The 19,141-nt window shown below is 45.9% G+C and overlaps 1 protein-coding gene across 2 annotated transcripts in view; it reads left to right on the top strand.

The window, feature by feature from the left end:
- The first annotated feature begins 7,842 nt into the window (after positions 1-7,842).
- The window catches only part of HIF1A (hypoxia inducible factor 1 subunit alpha), a 34,652-nt gene continuing 23,353 nt past the window's right edge, over positions 7,843-19,141 (top strand). The window contains exon 1 of one of the 2 annotated variants that reach the window (XM_050896790.1): positions 7,843-8,002. In XM_050896790.1, coding sequence (XP_050752747.1) covers positions 7,968-8,002 — 35 coding nt within the window. In that variant the 5' untranslated portion in view covers positions 7,843-7,967. Of the gene's footprint in view, positions 8,003-9,820; positions 9,873-19,141 lie in introns of those variants that run through there. The other variant, XM_050896791.1, reaches the window with a different exon arrangement.

Raw genomic sequence — 19,141 nt, 5'->3', positions numbered from 1 at the left:
ATTCTTCATTAACAATATAGGAATCCCCCCAGCCCATTCTATGCCTCAACTATCTTTTTTTTAAATTTTCCCGCCTGCCAAAGTGCCCTGACAACCCAGCACTGGTGGTCCTTGTTTCACCGCCCCGCACTTCACCCTTCCTGCAAGAGGAACCAAGAAACAGCTGGAAAGCGATCAAAGGGGACGTCGGTTTCTGTTACTGCTGACCGAGGTGGGTAGCACTAAGGAGAAGACACTGGGCAGAGCGCTTAGATGCTGCTTTGTGGTCAAATACCCAGTTGCTGACTTTCCTTGGCTCTTACTTGGCCTTTGTCTTCTGTGATGGGAGTTGTTGCAGTTCTGCTGGAAAGTACCTATTATCCCATTCGTAAGTGGAGAACTCAGTTTCCCTTCCAAAGGACCAGATCCACAAACTATTTATGTATCTAAGTCCAACTGATTTTTATCTCAGTTGCCTGAATATCTTTGTGTATCTGGACCTAAGTGTTTTGTCTGTGGTCATGCAGGAAGTCTATGGTAAGCAGAGAAGTGAAAACACAACCCAAGCTAAAGCTGTAACTACTTGTGCCATTCTTCCCTTCACTGGGATTTTTGGGGGCAGGAGAAGATCTCAATTCGCTGTGAATAACAGCAGTATTTTGCCTCTGCATTTTGATATTTGGCTTTAAAATAAAAACCCGTATCACTGCTGCAAACGATGCCTATTGATTAGCCTCTCATAAACTGGAGAGCTCATTTCAGCTGGCATTGTCGTGGCTAAAAGCCAATACTGCAATTGATCATTTAATTAACTGGAAGAAAATTAAAGGAACTGTAATGTGTGTCTCAGCTCTGTTGTTATCAAGCTGGCAAAGTGCTTATTTCTGCCTAGAGCAATGATCGGTTCCTTGACCCTGCAATTTAGAAACACTGGTTTAGGCATCCCCCCTCACCTACCCACCTGGCTTTCGGCAAGGCTGGAAGCAACGCGACCTGATCCTTCCTTCATCTGCTTATGGATCCCAGACTCTGGGGTACCTGACACCTCTCACAGCTGGCTGGATCAGCTAAACTCACATCTTCTGACCGCATCTGTGAAGGCTGTGATTCTAGCTTAATAGGTGGAAAAACTGAGTCTGGAAGAGAAATGGATGTACTATAAAAGTCATTTTTTAGAGGCTGAAATGAGAACATGGGAGCTCTTGAGTTTACTTGAATACCAACATTTCCTTAAAGGGATTGTGATACTGATTTTCATTTTGCTACTTCAAATAAGTAAGAAAGAACAGTGCGTTTGAGAGAGAAATTACTGGTCCTGAAAATATGGTGAGCTCTTAAAGCTTTCACTTAAACAAGCAACTTGAGTGGTCTGTGAATACAGAGAGGAAAAAAAAGATATAAGAAGCCATTGTTTTAACGACTGTGTTGCCATATCACAAGAAGAAAGACAGCTGCTTCCAACTTGTCTTTGCATGCCTAAGTAATATATTAATTACCTCATTCGCCCATAAATGCCTACAGTCCTCCAAAAGGCATGTTAAAACAGACATAGTCATTAAAGCTTGCACTGCATTTTCTAATGTGTTGCAGGAAAACAAACAAACAAACAAATAAAACCTCAAGCCCTTTGTGTTTTAGCTAGATCCAAGTTGGGGAAATGTTAAGCAGAAACACTTAAGAAACTGTATCATGGGAAAGAAAGTGTGTTTTAATGCCAAAACAGGAAGAAACCCCAGAATTTTAAACAGTTCTCATTTTTGGATCAGGTAAAATAGTTTGGTCCCCTTTACATTTTAATTACAAGTGAAGCCCATTCAATTTCATCTTTCGATATATTTCTGAATCTTTCTTGCTCCGTGTGAGAAACTTGCGGTCCAGGCTGTAAAATAACAAAGGGCTTGGTGGAAGGGATGAAAAGGATCAAAAAAAAGGAAAAAGAAACCTCTTTCAGAACGTTCCTGTGGATCATAACTAGCTGTAGGAGTCAGAAATCTGCACAAAATTGAAACCACATCTCCTGAGAAACGCATTTTCCCTCTGCTGTAGGTTATAACTTATGCAAAGACTGTCGCACAGTTCATGCTGCATCTGCTGACTGCTCATCTGGTTTCCTTTACGTGTCCTCAAAGCATTTCACTTGTGTTTATAGTACCTTCAAAAGGGAAGCTGGGCAAAGAAGAAAGTAAAACTAGCCTGGTAGGTATGAGGTGTTACGGGCTGATTGGCATATTGGGAGTGTCTTGCAGGCTCCAGAGATGTAGGTTAAAAACGCTTTGTTGGTCACAAGCAAACTCAGCCGGTGGCCTGCTTACTGGTGTGACGACAGACCGTGCTGCGCTGGTCACTGCGGCCTCACGAGAAAGTGGTGCTGGGAGCGTGTGAGCAGAGGCAAGGGGGAGGAAAAGGAAGTGTTTGTGTCTCCATCTTAACACAGTAAGACCGATGGCCATCAAAACAGCGCTTGGTATGCTCAACAGTACGCAGGACCGAGCCGAGGAGCACCAAACCGTCGTTTAGGCACTCCTGCACCCTCCAAACGCCGAGTGGGGCAAACCTGTGCCCAGATCTCTCTTCTGCCTGCTTTGGAGAGAGGATTTAAACCCAGCTCCCTCATGGCCCCAAGTGTCTCTCTGTAAACAGCAGTTAAGGGGCTAAAGTGAAAGAGCTCCTGGAGGAGAGAAGAAATGAAGCTTTGCGCAGCTGGGTGCCAAACCTTGGTCTGAGCTGGAGAGGACAGAGGTTGAACAAGCACCTCTCACCTCCAAGAGAGCACTTTACCCCACAGACTTTGGCTACTCTTTCCGAGTCCCATCACTGTGCCTAGCTGCAGGGCAGAGTTACCAGCTGAGGATCCTGAGCACAGAGAAATATCTTGAAGGCCAAAAACTGGACCTGGCTTTGGCAAGGCCACGGGTCCAAGCAGCACTCCTTTTTTTCAGTGTTTCCATTGTGGTTAATCTCAGTCGCTCCCTCCTCAGTTGGTTTCTGAGGCTCCTGCTCAGGTCCCCAGATCTCCCGGTGCACTGCATGGGGAGCCAGACTCCACGCCCGGCACGCAGTGAACTCCTCCACTCAGCACTGTGGCAAAGGATTGCAGCACTGAAATCCGAAAGTCGTTCTCTAAGTGATTTGTGTAGCGTCCAACAGGAAGCCTTGAACCAAACCTTGGCTCCCCGAGTCTTCGTTCAGGGCTTTGACCACAAACCCATCTTTTCTGTAAGGACATTTTTAAAATTCCATCCTGCTTTTTGTCCACATCAGGAAAACCACCGTTCAATTGCCAATATCTACTCAGGAGTGGCCTGGGTTTGGCAGGGTGCAGCCGACTGGTGAAACTGTACAGCGTAGCCTGCTGAGCGCCTGTTTGCCTTATGCTTTCATCTGGTAAATTCCTTTCATGGGTAGAAAATCCTTCCCCCAAAACTAATTACACTGAATTGGACATAGTGCTTTTATTATACTGCAGAATTTGTTACCCACATTGGTATACATCTCTGTGTAGAAATCACAGTCAAGAGAGTATTTCCAAATGTCTAAATGTGCACTGAGTCAAGCAGGCTTTAAGAGATGGTCGTAGTTTAAAAAATGTGGATTGTGCAAATGCAAAAAAGAAAAATAAGTAAGATTCTGGCACAAGAAGGAGAGGAGAAGTGCTAAGGTTAAAAAAGACCAGAGGAAAGAACAGCTGCCAAAGAGAGATTGTGTCTCCCATCACGTACCCTGTTTCAGACAATATTTCATATTTGAGAAACAGCAGCATTAGGCTTTCACTACCAATGTTTTGGTTTGAATTTGATTCAAATTTCAATTCGCCTCTCTATTGTGAAATAAGTTGACTACTAGAAATCTCAGGTTCTTGCATTGTTAAGCATAGTAAGTTGTAGTAACAAGTATTAGATCGTTGGCAGCCTGTGTAGCAGAGCCACAGGTCTGCACAGCGTTAGAGACCTTGCGGCACTTCTCTTTCAAGTAAACACTCCCACAGGGGTGCTGTGGGTAAGGCAGGTTTTGTGGCCAAATATTGATAGACTAGTATGTACCCTTCATTATAGCACCATGCTTATTTATTGAATCAATGAGTATTAATTCCCTAAATGTAAGGGGCTGTACTACAAAGCAAAAGCCCAGGAAAGCCAGTGCTGTGGGTGGGTTGTTACAGCAACATCCCACGTGATGTGAGCTGCCAACTCAAGCGAGACAAATGGAGGGAGTCCTTACTGCTCTTTAACACCCTCCACCTGCTAAGTCCATGCTCAGAAATGGTAAGTGTTCTTCAGAGGGAAGATGCCCGAGACAATTAAGCCCCTGATCTTCCTCCCACTGAAGTCAGCAGAAGTTTTGCCAATCGTTATTGATGGGGATGCATTTGGGTCCTGAGAGTTAATGCATACAGAGCCCATCACGGTGAGATCTAACCCATCCGCAGACAGATCTGAAGCCCCAGGCAGGAGCATATCTCACATCTTCACATTGATTTGTTCTGCTGTGAATCCCTGCCGCTGTCCTCACCAAGCCGTTTGCTGACTCATCAGCTTGTGCATTTGCCCTAATTAGTCATATGCAAACACTATTTTATTCAGGAAGTTCTCGTAACGTAAGTTGGAGTATGAACTTAGCACAGCAATAAAGGTCAAGAAAAGTGACTAAGGCATTATATACTGTAATAAGTTTCTGTTATCAGCCACTGGCAAAGCGGGAAAGAAAATGTGTATGCAGAATTTCAGGGGAGTGACGCAAAAGTTTAGTAAGGGGAGGATGTGTGGGGGAGAGTGTTTGCTGAACATCTCTCTAGAGCTCTCTGGTATGAAATGCTTAATTGCAGAACAAGTTTCCACTAACATCCTCCTGAAACACAGTTGGTTTTTGAAGCAGTGTTCTCTATTATGAGCTTGGGGTAAGCATGTTTGGCATGAAAGAAATGTGTCTAGTAAGGAGACCACAACACTTACTCACAGCTCCTCAGCCAGTTCATGCTGGGAAGTCTGACATCTTTGAACAATCAGCTTGAGCAGTGTTAGTAATTTGTAGACTGGGATTTTTCTGCAGTGTCTTTTACTCGGGGATTGCTAACACATCTCAAGCCTTTGTGCCTGAATGATTTAAAATGATCAGAACCTAGCGTGAGAATACTCAACGAGGAACCCTTTCGATGTATTGCACACTATGTGCGTTTGGATAATGGTAATAAAGGTGCACGAGTGGATCCTAAGACATCCATGCTTATTGGCACCAAAATTGTCATTCAAAGGAGTGACAGCTGTAGGACTGAAAATAAGAGCTTACTGGGTAGGATAAGCTGGGTTCTGTAGCATTACAGCTAGGCAGTCCCCAGTCTGGACCGCATCGGTGCTCCTTGGTCTTTGAAGGGAGCGTGAGTACCAAGATTGCAGTTGAAGTGCAAAAGAGACTTTCACTTCTGAGTGTGGCGGGCTCACCAGGAACCACTTCATCCTCACACTGCACACAGCTGCAATGGCTGCTCCGAGTTGCACCAGCCTCCTCTAAGGCACGGGAAGTACATCTGGTAGCACCCTACTGAAACTCCCCCGATGCGTCCCCCATGGCAGGGGCTCTGATGGGGAAGGTGGCACTGAGCTGGGTATGTCATTTCTGCACCTGCCAGGAGATCCCCCCCATTTCACCGGGGAAATTCCTTAGGGGCTGTTATGGTGACTCTGTGACTGTACTAAAATAGCGCACGGCAGCCATGCACGAGTGAATTTCTTCCTACGTTTAAACTGCCTATACCTCATTTTAAAGATGAAGTTGTCCGTAAGCTCTTGTGTGGGGCTTCTTGGTACTTATGCAAGAGACCTGAGTTTGAGTCTTGCTTTGATTATTTCTCTTCTCGAGGCTCCAGTGAGCACAGAACAACAGAAGTATCAGTAGTCCACAGCCACACTGCCATGGGCTATCACGTTGTCACATCTCATAAGCTAAGTAAAGCTGGGCTTTGTCAGCATTTGGATGAGAAACCTTAAAGGAATAAAAGGAGTCTATAGCACCTGTGCCTCTTCTGTGTATCTGACTGCTGCGGGCAAAAGCAATTCATTTCATACAGAAACTCCTCGTGATTTCTATTAAATGTCACGGTCACTGCTTTTTCTTCAAAAGAAATTTAAAAAAAACCAACACAAAACACCCACGGTTGTATGCAAAAACAACTGCTCATTACCTGGAAGTTCGGAACCCACCGCAGAAGTGTTAGGAAGGTGCAGTACTGAAACAACATCACTTTGCCCTGCAGGTGTTTCTTACAACATCACATGGGCACACAGCAGTGCAAGGATGTTACTTGTGACTGTCAAAGCTGCTTTTTTTAAAGGTATCATTACCTCTGAGCTGCAAACTGAGTAGTCTCATAAGGTTCAGCTCCATATGATCACTTAAAGTCCTTGCTGGAGGAAGCCTACAAGACGTAAAGGAACCTCTGAGCTCTGTGGAGTCCTTCCACCTGGAGCTGCGCCTTTCCTGCCTCCCCACTGCGCTTAGGCACATATGACTAAGGGTACATAGCTAAGGCCATTGTGGAGCCTTTAATTTTAAATGCGTGGGCTCTGCCCCCAGTTTTCCTCTCTCCATGCCCCCATAGCTGTGGCCTGGCTCCCGATCCGAGGGGCCACTCGTGAGCATCTGCGTTAGCCGTGTCAATGCCAGGCCTCCCGGTAAGGCCTGGGCCGGCACAGGCACTGTCCCCTGTACAGCCACTCGTGAGGAGCCTCCAGGGCCAGCCAAGGTTTGCAGGAGACCCCCAGGGCCCTTAGGCGAGCGGTGGCCAGCGCCGCCCTTGCAGGGGGTCTCGGGGGCTGTCGGACGAGGCCCGGCCCCGCCGCCCTCGGCCGCGCCGTGAGGGGAGCGGGCCCGCGGCCCACCCGCCCCCGCCGGGCGGCTGCTCTTTGGCGCCCCCCGGCGGCCGCGGGTGGAGCAGGGGCAGCGCGGGGCAAAGCCGCCGCGGGGCCGCGCTGGTCCTAGCGCCGCCAGCTCCCCCCCCCCCCCCCCCCCGCGGGGCACAGCAAGGGACCGGGACGCTCCCCCCCGCGCCCCGGAGGAGACAGCGATGCTGCGGGCGGAGATCCCGCGTCCCGCCAGCCTGAACCGGTGCTTGGCCGGCGGGGTTCGGGCCTGCCTGGGTGGGAGGGAAGGCAGAGGGGGCGCGGGTGTCGGGGTTTTTGAAGGTGCAAAACTTGCTCGAAATGTGCTTAATTATCTGTGTGTTATCCTTCTGGCCCACCCGGCGATGTAGTTGGCTATCCCCTTTAATTAATATGAGGTTTTGAACTCTTTAACTGGAAATGTCCTGGTTTTAGGACTACGGAACCTTTGGGAAAGGGAGAGGAGTCAAGCATTAAAAAAAAGTTCTGTGCAAAAAAAAAACCAAACCCAACCCAAACCAAAACCCAAAGGCGACATGCCCATAAACGTGCAGCCGTGCCGGCGGGCTCTCGGGGCCGGCGGTCTCATTTTTTGGCGATTTTTTTTAACGATCCGCACCGGCGGTGCTTGGCGTGAAACCAGGGGACCCTGGCTCGGGCGAGCTCCCCGCTACCGGCCGCTCACCGGGGTGCGGAGGGTGCCCGGGCCCGGGGTCCGTGCCGGGAGCCCGCCAGGGCAGGGTGGCGGCGGTCCCGCCCCGCACACAGCGCCACACGTGAGGCGCCGGCCCCCTCCCAGCTGAGCGCTCAGCTGACCCCGCCGGCCGAGGGGCCGGGCCGCGCCGCCGCTCCTCACTGGCGCAGCGCGGGGCCCGGGCCGGCCGCGCCCGCCCCCGCCTCCTCCTCCGCGCCCAGCCCCGCGCCGCCCACCGCCGCCGCTGCGCCCTTCGCCGCCCGCACCTCCCCGCAGCCTGCCCCGATGCTCTGAGCCCGCGCGGCCCCAGACCCGGCCCCTTACCCGGCCGCGCCGCCATCTCCCCGCGCCCCCGTGGCGGCCATTGGAGCCGCCCGCCTCGCATCCAGGGAGCCGGCGGGAGGAGAAGCCAGCCCGCCGCCATGGAGAGCCCCGGCGGCGTCACCGACAAGAAGAGGTACCGCCGGCCGACGCCGCGGCCTCCCGAGCTGCCCGCCCGCGGTGCCGGGGCTCGGCCCGCGCCGGCAGCGTGCTGCCCGCCCCCCGCTCGCCGCCCGGCCCGGGGGCCGCCTCCCCCCCCCCCCCAACCCCGCTCGGTGCTGCCGGCGCCGTCCCCCGGGCACCCCGCCGCCCCCCGCTTTGTTACCGCCGCCCCCTCCCCGTCCTCCGTTCCCCCCTTCCCTCCGCGCGCTCCCCCAGCCCGCGGAGCGCTTCGCTCTTTCATTCCTCCTCCTCCTCCCCGCCGTCCACGTCGCCATTTTGTCGGCGGGGGGAGCGGGCCGGGGCTCCGCCGCCGGGGCGGGGGGGGCTCCCTGTGGTGCGGCGCCTCTCCCGCGGCGGGAGCTGTCCCGTCGGCCTGGCGTGGCGTGGCGTGGCGCGGCGCTCGGGCCCGCGGGTGGGAGCGCGCGGCGTGTTTTCTCCCCGCGCGGCCGTGGGGCGCGCGTGGGCCCCGCTCCGCTCCCCGCGCCCTCAGCCGTTGCGCCCGGGAGGCCTGCGCGCCGAAAGCGAGACAACCGGGCCGGGCGAGGGGCTGGCGGCGGGGCCGAGGGGTGTCCGCGGAGGTCGGTGAGGGGAGGGCGGGGGGGGGAAGCGCCTGGCTTCGGCCGAGCTGCGGCGGTGCCGGGGTGCGCCCTGCACGGCCGCTCGCGGGGAGCGACCCGGGGGGCTGCCTTTGCTTCTGAAAATGAGTGGGTAGGAATTAATTGCGCTTTATTCCACGCGGCCACCGAGCCTGTCGTGGTCTGGTTTTGTGCAGAAAAGGGCCGTTTTGGAATCTGGAAATATTAAGCTTAAAAAAAAAAACAACCAAAAACCCACGGCGGGGGGGGGGGAGCGGAAGGATGGCGGCCGGACAATGTGAGTTGAGGAGTATGAATAATTCACCAAGGATTGTTACCTCAAATTAGGAGGGGGAAATAAAAGCCTTAAAAGCCTTTGTTATATGGTGAAGTTAGGGAGTTTGAGTATTTGGGTGACCAGATTTCTGCGTTGGTGCTCCACGGGCGTGCTTTGTGGAGGGATTAATTGCCATAATCGCCATCTGCATAAGATGCCGTTTGTTTATATTGATATCGATACCTTTTTTTTGTTTTTTTGAGATGGATTTTCTCTGCTCTCGTACCAAGGGGTCATTTGAGTAGGTTAAACGCAATAAGTATTAAAGCGTGTAAGTTGTGTTGGAAAGGAGACTGGCTGGCTTTTAAAATGGATGGTGAGCTTTGTGCTGAGCTGGGAGCACTGGGCTTGTGAACAGGGAGTGCTTCACCTCTAGGACAGTATCATCTCGGTGATAGTTTGGAGTTACGGCGGTGCAGGGGGTGGCATGGGGGAGAAGCAGCTTTTAGTCTAATGAAGTCTGTACAGGGGGGCACCTGGGGGTGGCACCGATTCTGTAACCTTTGTTTTTTCTACTCAAAGCTAATGGCTATTAAGAAGCCTGGGAGAAAATGTTGCAACAGAAATGATTATTTTGTGCTTTGCTCTGCTGCCCTAATTTAGTGGCAGGTCTAGAAAGCGGGTTTGAGACTTCAGTTGTTCTCTGTTGCTGGTTTTTGTTTTGGGTGGTGGTTCCCCCCCCCCCCCCCCCCCCCCCCCCCCCCCCCCCCCCCCCCCCCGAGCATTTGTTATTTTTTACTTACCATTCAGCTTCACTTGGGTACTTTTTTTGCAATTTCCTTATCCTGGATGTAATCTGCTTTCTTCAGAATGTAAGAATCAGTATGCAAAGCTTATCCTTCCTTCCTAAAGGCAGGGCTTAAGAAAGAGAATTTGTTGTTTTCTGTTTCCTGTAGACAGAGTTCAAAGTTGGGAATGTTTCTTATAAAACGGTAAGGAATATTCAGATTACTTCTCTTGTAGGGTTTTAATCGAAAACATAAAGCTGTATCTGTGGTACGCTCATCCTGGGGGCTGTGAATGTGCAGTTGAGCAAAGATTGCTAAGAAAAAAGGAAGGATATGAGCTCACCAGAGAACTTAATGAAAATCTCAAGCATTTCTCCAGAACCTGGGTTGTTTTAGAAGGGTTTAGGTTTGACGGTGTCCATGTTCAGAATACCTTTAAGGGAGAAGACCTTCTAGTCCCATTCTTTGATGATAGAACTTTGGCTGATCGTATATATAGTACACCTCAATTTTGGCATGTGTGAAGGTGCTTTTATTCCTTGTCTCTCCCTGTGCTTGTATTTGGATAGTGTTTAGGTCTTGATAGTTAAAGTGAAGCTTGTTGTTTGCTTAATTATGTGCTGTGAGATGCAGAAATTATGGAATTTGACCAAGTATGTGTCTCAGTCTTATATAAGTGAAATTTAGTCATAATAGTAACTGGAAGTGTGGATTCATTTACTGGTTTGTTGAATCCATTCTTTGATGTAGTCCCAAGCTTCTCATGTACATACAGGGGTCAAGATTCCGTAAGAAACCAAGTATCAGCAACATGATCAGGTATTGAGTTATTTGGGTTTTAGCTATTCTTCAGTAGTTGTATCACTTTCACGTGCTCCTGGGTTCTCCCCCATGTGCTACAAGGAGTGAGTTTGTCTCAGTGCATGGAATGGGTAAAACTCCCAAAGTATTGTTGGGAGCTTTGTTTGCTTATTGACTCACTTGATTCAAATTTAAGGCTTTTGTTGAGAAGTATGCTAATTTTTCTCAATATTCTTTTAACAAACTCTAGTGCGCGGATGGCTGATGCTATGAAAAGTTTTTCCCCAGGTCTGTGGTGTGACAGTTCACTATTAGCAGAGTAATTCTTGCACCATTTTAAGTAAATGAGGCATTTAGTGTTACTGGTTACTTTGGTAGTGGCTTGCAGCTGGTAGATACACTAGAAAAATGAATCTTGGGTTGTTTTAAGTCCTTACTTGTAGCATAAAATATATATATTTTAATGGTATGGGTGCTAAATACAAATGAGAAGCGGAAGGATTGAAAGTGATTTCTTGAGTGCTCATTCTGAGTCTTAAGATGGTATAGAACAGTGGAATTTAACATCTTGACTTGAGTGCCTTGCAGAAAAAAAACTTCGTCTTTTCAGTTTCTCAGAGTTGGGACTTGAAACTTAACATCTAGTGTCTAAGGGGATGATTTGAAAGACCCGGGTTTTGCTGCTGGATCTCTGCCGCTGAGGTCCAGCTCCAAAATCTGTTCGAGAAGCCTGGGTCCTGTGCCGCTGGCTCTGAGGGGCAGTGGCTACTGCTGGTTTTTTAAACCTGTGTGAGGTCTTTAGGATTGTACGTGCCATTGCTTTTTGTCTGTTAACTTCTTTCAACGCTGGTGGAACTGAGCCACCATTACTAGAGTCGAAAGTGAATACAAAAACCTTTTGTATGTACTCTAAGTGTACCTCTCTGTGTTGTAAGAAGAGGAGAAATCTTTCAGTAAATCTCCTGTAGAGTCTCCCCACAGGTACGGGGAGGGCAGAGTGGTTTCTGGCTTAGAATGGTGTTTTTACTGCTTTCTGGATTTTTCTGGATTGTTTGCCTTGCCATAGGGCTTACCGGGTGGTAGTGCCTGTGTTGTCTGTTCTTTGCCATTTCCTCAAACATGAAACAGTTTTGAATTCCTTCAATAAAAGTGATCAGAAATTACTTTCTGGTGCCCGCTAAAGGTGAAGGCACCAGCATAGTGCTACCGCCCTTCCTCCTTGTTATCAAGGCACTGAAAAGCAGGGAAGAATAGCTGTTGTTTAGTCATGCTTGCTTTGCCTTTTTAAAACATAGTGTCTCCAGTCTGCAGTCTGGGTCTCTTGGTTGGCATGCTTGAAATACCAACAACCGGTCCGTGCTTAGCAGAGTGGTCTAGCGTAGATGTGATCAGATGGTCCAGGTTGTCAGGTGGTCTGTAACAGGGTGATGGGATGATAAGAGGTTTTTATTTCAAGTACTTTCAAGCTTTTTTAGCAACTCTGCCTTCTGTAGAAATGCTCTTCCTTTCTGGTGTCTCTGAAGGCACATCCTGGACCATTTTTGGGAGGAGGGAACAAATGTAGCTGCATACTGTTATCAGCAACTTAAGTCTGGCAATTAAGTCAACTATTGGTTTACGGGTGGAGATGTGAAGTGCACAATCCATTTATTTCCCTCATTTAATTGCCATCCCCATTTTCTGATTGGTTTCTTTCTTCTCAGAAATGTCCATCAAGGGCTTATTTAGGTTAGGCTAAGATCATGCTAAAGTATGTCCTTTGTAAGCCTCAAGAAGCAGAGAAGCATAGTTGCATGCTGTGTTTCTACTGCCACCAGAAGAGAGGCCAGAGAAGACCATCTTGCTATCATGTGTAAGACTTCAGTCAGCAATGTAACAGCATGCATTTACTTAGAGGTGCTTGCTTCCTCCTCTGCATGTTGTGAAAGCAACCGTAGACCTTTGTTCCTCCCTATCCTTGAACTATAATGCGTGGAGTTTTTAAGACTGTTTCCAGGACTCTGATTGCTGATGAGGTGGAAAAAAACCCAGTCAATAAATATTAATAACACGAGCAAATGTCAGCAGTGTTGTGGTGTAAGCCCAAACCCTTCCGAGGTTCTTAAGAGTGCGCATGTTCACTTTGGTGTGCTTCTGACCTGAAAGCCTTGAAGACTCTTGCTGAGCCTATGTAACACAATGGATTGAATTCATGAGTGTGTTCATGTTGTTCGATAGTAATATTGCACCAATTTATGTTAGAGGGCTGGATTTCAAGTAGGCTTACGTGAGATTTTTGGTATTAAAGGGGACATTGAATGACAGAAACTGGTGATCTTTGAGTATTCATTTTTTTTGTACTGCAGAAGAGAATTCGGCAGTATTATCTCAATTTATTCTTGAAGAGCTTGGTATTATGATATGCCAACAAAATAATTGTTATATGATTGTAGAGTATACATTAAGTAGACCCAGGAGGGAAGTACCGCGTGGCTCAGTGGTGGTATACGAGAGCATCTAGATTTTCCTGATGATACTGCTCTTTCAAGGAGATGCAAATACCGATCCGATTACAAGATGCGTTCTTTAAAAAACAAACAGCTTCAAAACAAAAACAAATCTTGCAAGAACCTTAGCTAGAAGGCGCAGTAACCCGTTTCTAGCAAGCTGATGTCCAAAAGGAAGGAATGTTCCAGATTACAAGTCATCAGCTCAAATGCTCCTTTTATCTTCACATACACAGTTATATAGGCAGGTGTTTACATGCCTCAAAAAAACCACCTAGGTAATGCATGGAAAGAACTTGGACCTTAATCATCTTTTCATGTTATAACAGCCCTTTCTCTTTTGAATTTGAGAAAGTTTGAGCATTTTGAATCTCTCTTGAGAAATCTCCTTTGTATTAGAGCAGGCGGAAGAGCATGCAGGAGAATCTGAGTTTTCCACTGAGTACTGCTCTGAAATGGGAGACACTTGGGGGTTTTATGACATTGAGAACTACAAAAATGGCCCAGGAGAGAAGGTGAGCCTTTTTACTTTAACTAATGACTGAAAATTCAGGAAAGATACAGGTTTCCAAATTACCATTGGATACGAAGGCTTAATATTAAAGTTTTCCTCTACCGAGATCTCTGCTATTTAGTTTAGAATAAAAGTATCTATGAAAATTAAGTTCTGAAATTATTAGAAATATGAAATCAAGTGAATACATGCCAGCATATATATTTTTTTAAATACAGTTTATGTAGGTGATGAACACTAGGGTTCTTTGATGTGGAGCCATAGCCTCAGTTGAAGCTATGCCTGTTCATACCAGCCTGGGGGTTTGGTCCAAGATCTCAGAGTAAGTGCATTGATAAAGAGGAGTTTCATCGTGTGCATAATCTGTCATTTCTTTCTGTTGAAGCCTGATAATCCTGGGACTTGTACAGAAACGTAGCCTTTTAAAACGCTGAGATATTTTAGTAGCAAGACATTTGAAATGGCTCTGCTGACGCTGAAGAACTGGTGCTTCAAGATGATCCATTAGTCGTTCCTTAAAGATATCCAATACATAATAAACTTTGTGTGTGTTGAGAGACACTGCAGCTTCTGTTTAATTTGGTGTGGTGTGAATGAATGCTTGTTAAGCATTTTGAGGAAAAATGTTACAACAGATCTTGTAACTCACTACATAAAAATAGAGCCTGAAGTTCAAGTGAAGAATTGAGGAACCTGAATCAGCAGCACTGAACTGTGCTATTATATTTACAACAGTGGAAGATTTTACCAAGTAACTTATTTAATAACCTTTTAAACTCAATTTTTAATAATCCTGGAAGTGTTACCTGAAAAAGATGACCCATTTTGTTTACCAGAATGAGTCGTTTCACTGTCAATCCTAAACCAAAACCAGATTGGTGTTACTTTATGAAAATTCTTGCATTTCAAGAAGCAAAAGAATTTGAGGTCAAGGCTCCCGTTTTTGTGAAGTTATTTCATGCTGCTCACAAGTGAGAATAGTAAATGGACTATTAGGCTAGCAAGGAAGTTACTAGAGGCTTACCTCCTTACGTTTGCCCCCTGCTCACATCCATTGGAAGAGATGGGAATATGCTCCAAGGAACAGAAGTCTTGAAGTAATCCATATCAAATATAAAGGCTGCAGCCTCTACTAGCTAAGCTGAAGAAATGAGAAGCTCTGCATGGTTTAGCTGGGGACGGGAGTATTTGGTGCTCAGACCTTCAGAAGGGACTTTTTCCTTGCACCCTATTGAATCTACTGGATGTTGAGCTGACATTGCTGCAGGCTTTTTGTGCTAGCTATTGTTGTAAGCATTTTTCTTCACTGCTTAGTGGATCTGTTTGTTCTTTATTCATATACAAAATTAAAATTCTATATCTCTTACTTCTGGTTCTTTTTTTAGTTCTTAAAACCTTTGATCACTAAATACCCTGTTAAGTGAAAGCACTTGAGGAATGTGAGGTGAAGGGATGAGAACTTGGATGGAAGCAGTGAGGGAAAATGTCCGGCCTCCAGTCTGGAAAACCTGAATGCAATGACATAAAATAAATTATATATTTTAAAGCCATGATTTAGACTAAAATTAGTTACTTTATCAAGAGTCTGCATCTGTCTGAAGATAGATCAGTTTGTAGCTAAAACATTGTTAACTGAGAGCCTGACAGATATCTCGGGGATATGTTTGGCATCTTTTTTGGGAGCTTGGTAGAAGCAAAAGCAGGAGGTTGAAGGGAGGGGAGCACTTAGTGGCTAGTTCTGTCAAGCCCATGTCCAGATATCTCTTTTGAATAGCTGTGGTTTTTCTGTAATAATAAACGCAATTTAACTACCATGTCTCTTTCATCCTGAAGGGCAGAACACAGCTAATTAAAAGAAAAAAAAAAATAATGCTGTATTCTAGGAAAAAGCCAAATAACCTAGTTGAAAAAATTTAGAATTTTCTTACAAACAACCACTGTGTGCCATGTGGTCATTTTAAAACAGTAAATTACTATGCAAAGGTAAAATATCAGTGGGTTACATTGTGTAGTAAGACACAGCAGAATCACTTCACCATGTTCTGAATTAGAAACACTAATTTTGGAAGCTTTTACCTTCTTACACTTTCTAAGCGGGGAGGTAGTTGGGGTTTCAGGTCAGTTCAAGGCCAAATCCAAGTGACGGATAATCTTGGCAGTGTGGTCCTATGCTGGCTTCAGGAGTTTCAGGCTCTGCTGCCGGCTCTTATGTACCATAATTTACCTGTCTGTAAAATGGCTGCTTAGATAGACTTCATGGTCTCGACTTTACCTTGTAAGTTAATGCGTAGCTCAGTGGACTCTCTTCTCGCTGCCTCTCCCCACTATCATTTTGCAAACGGCAGTGGGTTTCAGTGTTCATTCAGATTGTTTGTGCTGCTGTAGCTAATTCAGTCTGAACTGCCTGCTTGCTCTCTTACTTTGTCAGGGTCTTTTCAGTTAGGGTTTTTTTGGTGGTAGTCAAGTTATGGTAAATGCCTGTAACTACCCTCATGTAAAGAAAATGGTTTAAATTGCTATGTTAGAAGGTAATATACAAAGGAATTAATTTTAATAGTTTACATACAGAGGTGTTGTCTCTGCTTGAATATTATGCTAGTTTCTGCAGTTAAATCTCTTTTAAGCCTTCCTTACTGTATGTAAGGAATTTCTGATTTCTTTTCCTGAGTTGGATTACTGGGCTGTAATGCTCATTAATTCATAATGAGCAAGACTTTCTTCTAGAAAATCACATGCTTGTGATTACACATGAGATTTGGGTGTGAGGTTTTTTGTTTGTTTGGTATTTTCCTCACAAGAACTCTCTACACAGACTATAAGATAAGGAGAATTGGTAAATAAAATTGGCCATAGTGGCAAAAGCAATAATACTTAAAGAAAATCATGTCAAAGCAAGAAGAGGCAAAGCTGTAACCCCGAGTTCATTGTGAACTGGTAGCTGAGAGATTGCACTAGTTCTGTAATGCAGATATAGAAGGAAGGAGGACCCCTCCTAACCAATTTGGAAAAAGTAAAATAGATGGAGAATTTGTAAATATATTACAGTTCCTGGAAAGCCTGCCTATTGAACTGAAAATTCAGACTTTGCAATAAGTGTTTGCGAGCGCAGTCTGAAAAGTCTTTTCCCCCACCATTGGGAGGAGTGTTTTGGTATCAGAAACGAGTAGCCCTGTAAGCGGGCACACGAGATGAAGCTGGCGCTCTGGCCCCTTTCCTCCCCACCACATTGCCTGGGTTTTCTCATCTTTAAACGGCAAAGATTGGGGCTTCCTCGCAAGACCGGCTGTAGCAGACCCACTTGCCCCTACCTGTAACCTATTTTATTGTTTGTGTGCTGAGCGATGAACAGTCTGGGCTGCTGCATCTCGGCTGCTGGTGAGGCCGGACAAGTATGTTACTGCTGGGCTGGGAGGCGAGAGGGAACGGGGCTTTCCGGGCTGCCTGCGACTCTAGGTGATGTTTGTGCGGGTCTGTCTCAAGACTTGAGAGTGTTAACACTACAGCTCTGTTGCCCATAGTTGAAGCTGATCAACTTCAATTAAATAGTATTTTTAAGGGGATAAGGGGGCTAACTGGCATGTTCTCCATCTATGCCAGGTGGAAGATGAGGGGCTTTTGGGTGGGTTGTTTTGGTTTTGTTTTTCTTTGGAAGAATACTTGCATCCTTAGCTCACCATATATTTAAATAACTGGATTTGAGCAGTGTTCTCTTAAATTATAAACACATTTTTCATATGAAATTGTCTTCAGGGAAGTTGAGTTACACTGGTTTAGTTTCTCTGTGCTAAGCGCTGGGCTTGCCTGGGACTTCTTTCCATGGAAGAATAATTTAGTAAGTATTGTAGCTAGCAGCTCTGGACAAAATAAAGATCTAACAAACAGTGAAGAAAAATGAATGGCTGCATATTCAGCACAGTCAAAAGAGTAGAGCTCTGTCGTAACACACTCTTGGGCAGTCTGCGCCTTTTAAGTGAGCTTGTGTCTGGTTGGTGTTTTCTTGGTGTGCTATTGTGCTGTAGGTGAGAGCGGTCGGCATGGACGTGCCTGGGGTTGAGCTCTTCAGGTGGTCCACATGAACACAGCTAGTTACGCTGGTGTAATGATACCAGCGTTAGGGTGTTCTGCTGGAGTATGGCTGCAAACTGGGAGTTGCACCTCTGTCCCATACAGCTGTGCTGGCAGAAATACCTGGTTTAGGCTAGGCATGAAAAGGCGACCAAGTTTTGTACGAAGCGCAGGAATGAGTTCAACCTTAAAAGCTAAATACGAGGCCACTTACAGGACTGCTTTCTGAGTCCCAATCCATCATGATGACATATACTGTTAATGTATTATTGTATTGTAATAGCTGCATCTTTTTTTTGCGTAATGAAGAAAAATTGAAGCTGTGTTTATAGTAGCTATAGTCTTTGAGACTCTATTTCTAAGCCAGGTATTTCCTATACTAGTTTTACAGTCTGAGGGGAGGTTGTGTCTAACATTGAAGTATCGAGTGTGAATCTCACACTGGCAAACAATGGGAATTAATGGCAGAACTGAAAACTAGTTAAAGTTCAATAATGAGATGTTACCAGATTTAAGGCACATTATTAATTTGGATTATATTGTTTCTACATGGTATACTTCTATGAAACTGTTTAAGAACAGATACCGTGAGAAATAAAGCCACTTGATTGTAGAAAACAATTCTAAAGAGAAAAATGTGAATTGCTATCAGAAGATGCTTATAATTTTTTTTTAGAGTGTTCTCAAAACCTGGATCAAGAAAGATGAGCCTGGATTAATAAATACATGCACAATAACTATTTTACATGGGAATTGAAAACACCTATAGGGCTAAATCTACCTGATTAGAGAAACAGTACGTTAGAATGGGAGAACGGCTAGAAAATAGGTAACAGCAGTAAAGCAACATACAGGAAAACGCCTGATTTCTTGTGTTAATGTAATAGTGTACACAGTGTAAAATTTTCCTTAACACTGGGTGGTGATTTAAAAAGCTAGAAGGAGACAAAGTTTACATGCTACATGTTTTAAGATCTGTCCATTGACCATTATTAGTTATTTTTAATTGAAATTTATCAGTTACTGATGGTATTTTCCAGGGTTGTTTTTGTTCTTACTTGCTGGTGGTAAATAAGCAGGAACAAGTCAGCTTTAAATGTGGCGATTGATTAGTTTTACACTCAAGGAGATGAAAACTGTGGGCTGTATTTAGACAATTGGGGAATCACTTGTAGAAATATGCAGTGGTGAGCAGAGAGGTCTTTGGGATGGTATGGGGAACAATATATTGTTTGAGAGATGCTCTGGCCCAAATGGTTCATATGACCATAATGACAGGAGTTGCACATTTGAGTAGAGAGGCAGTGTTAACATCTGTAACTGGTGTGCATGGGATTGCTGCTAGTATGCTTTGTTCTGAAGGCTGTTGGGCCAATTCTTGCTTGCTGTAAAACTTTGTTTATATTCACCTTGCTGTATTTTAAAGCCTTTTCGATTTGAGGCAGTGAGTGGGAGCCTGGGTAATATCCTTCAGCCGAGCTCTCGGTTCAGCTGCAGTGAATCCTGGTGGGGAAATAACCTTTTTGCTCTGGGTCTCTAACTCCAGTATCTTTTGGAACTCAGATGTTTATTCAGCTATTGCATGTAAACATCTCTTACCTATAGAA

This window comes from Gymnogyps californianus, chromosome 5 (genome assembly GCF_018139145.2).
Source record: "Gymnogyps californianus isolate 813 chromosome 5, ASM1813914v2, whole genome shotgun sequence".
NCBI lineage: Eukaryota > Metazoa > Chordata > Aves > Accipitriformes > Cathartidae > Gymnogyps > Gymnogyps californianus.
This window is presented reverse-complemented; position numbering and strand designations above follow the sequence as displayed.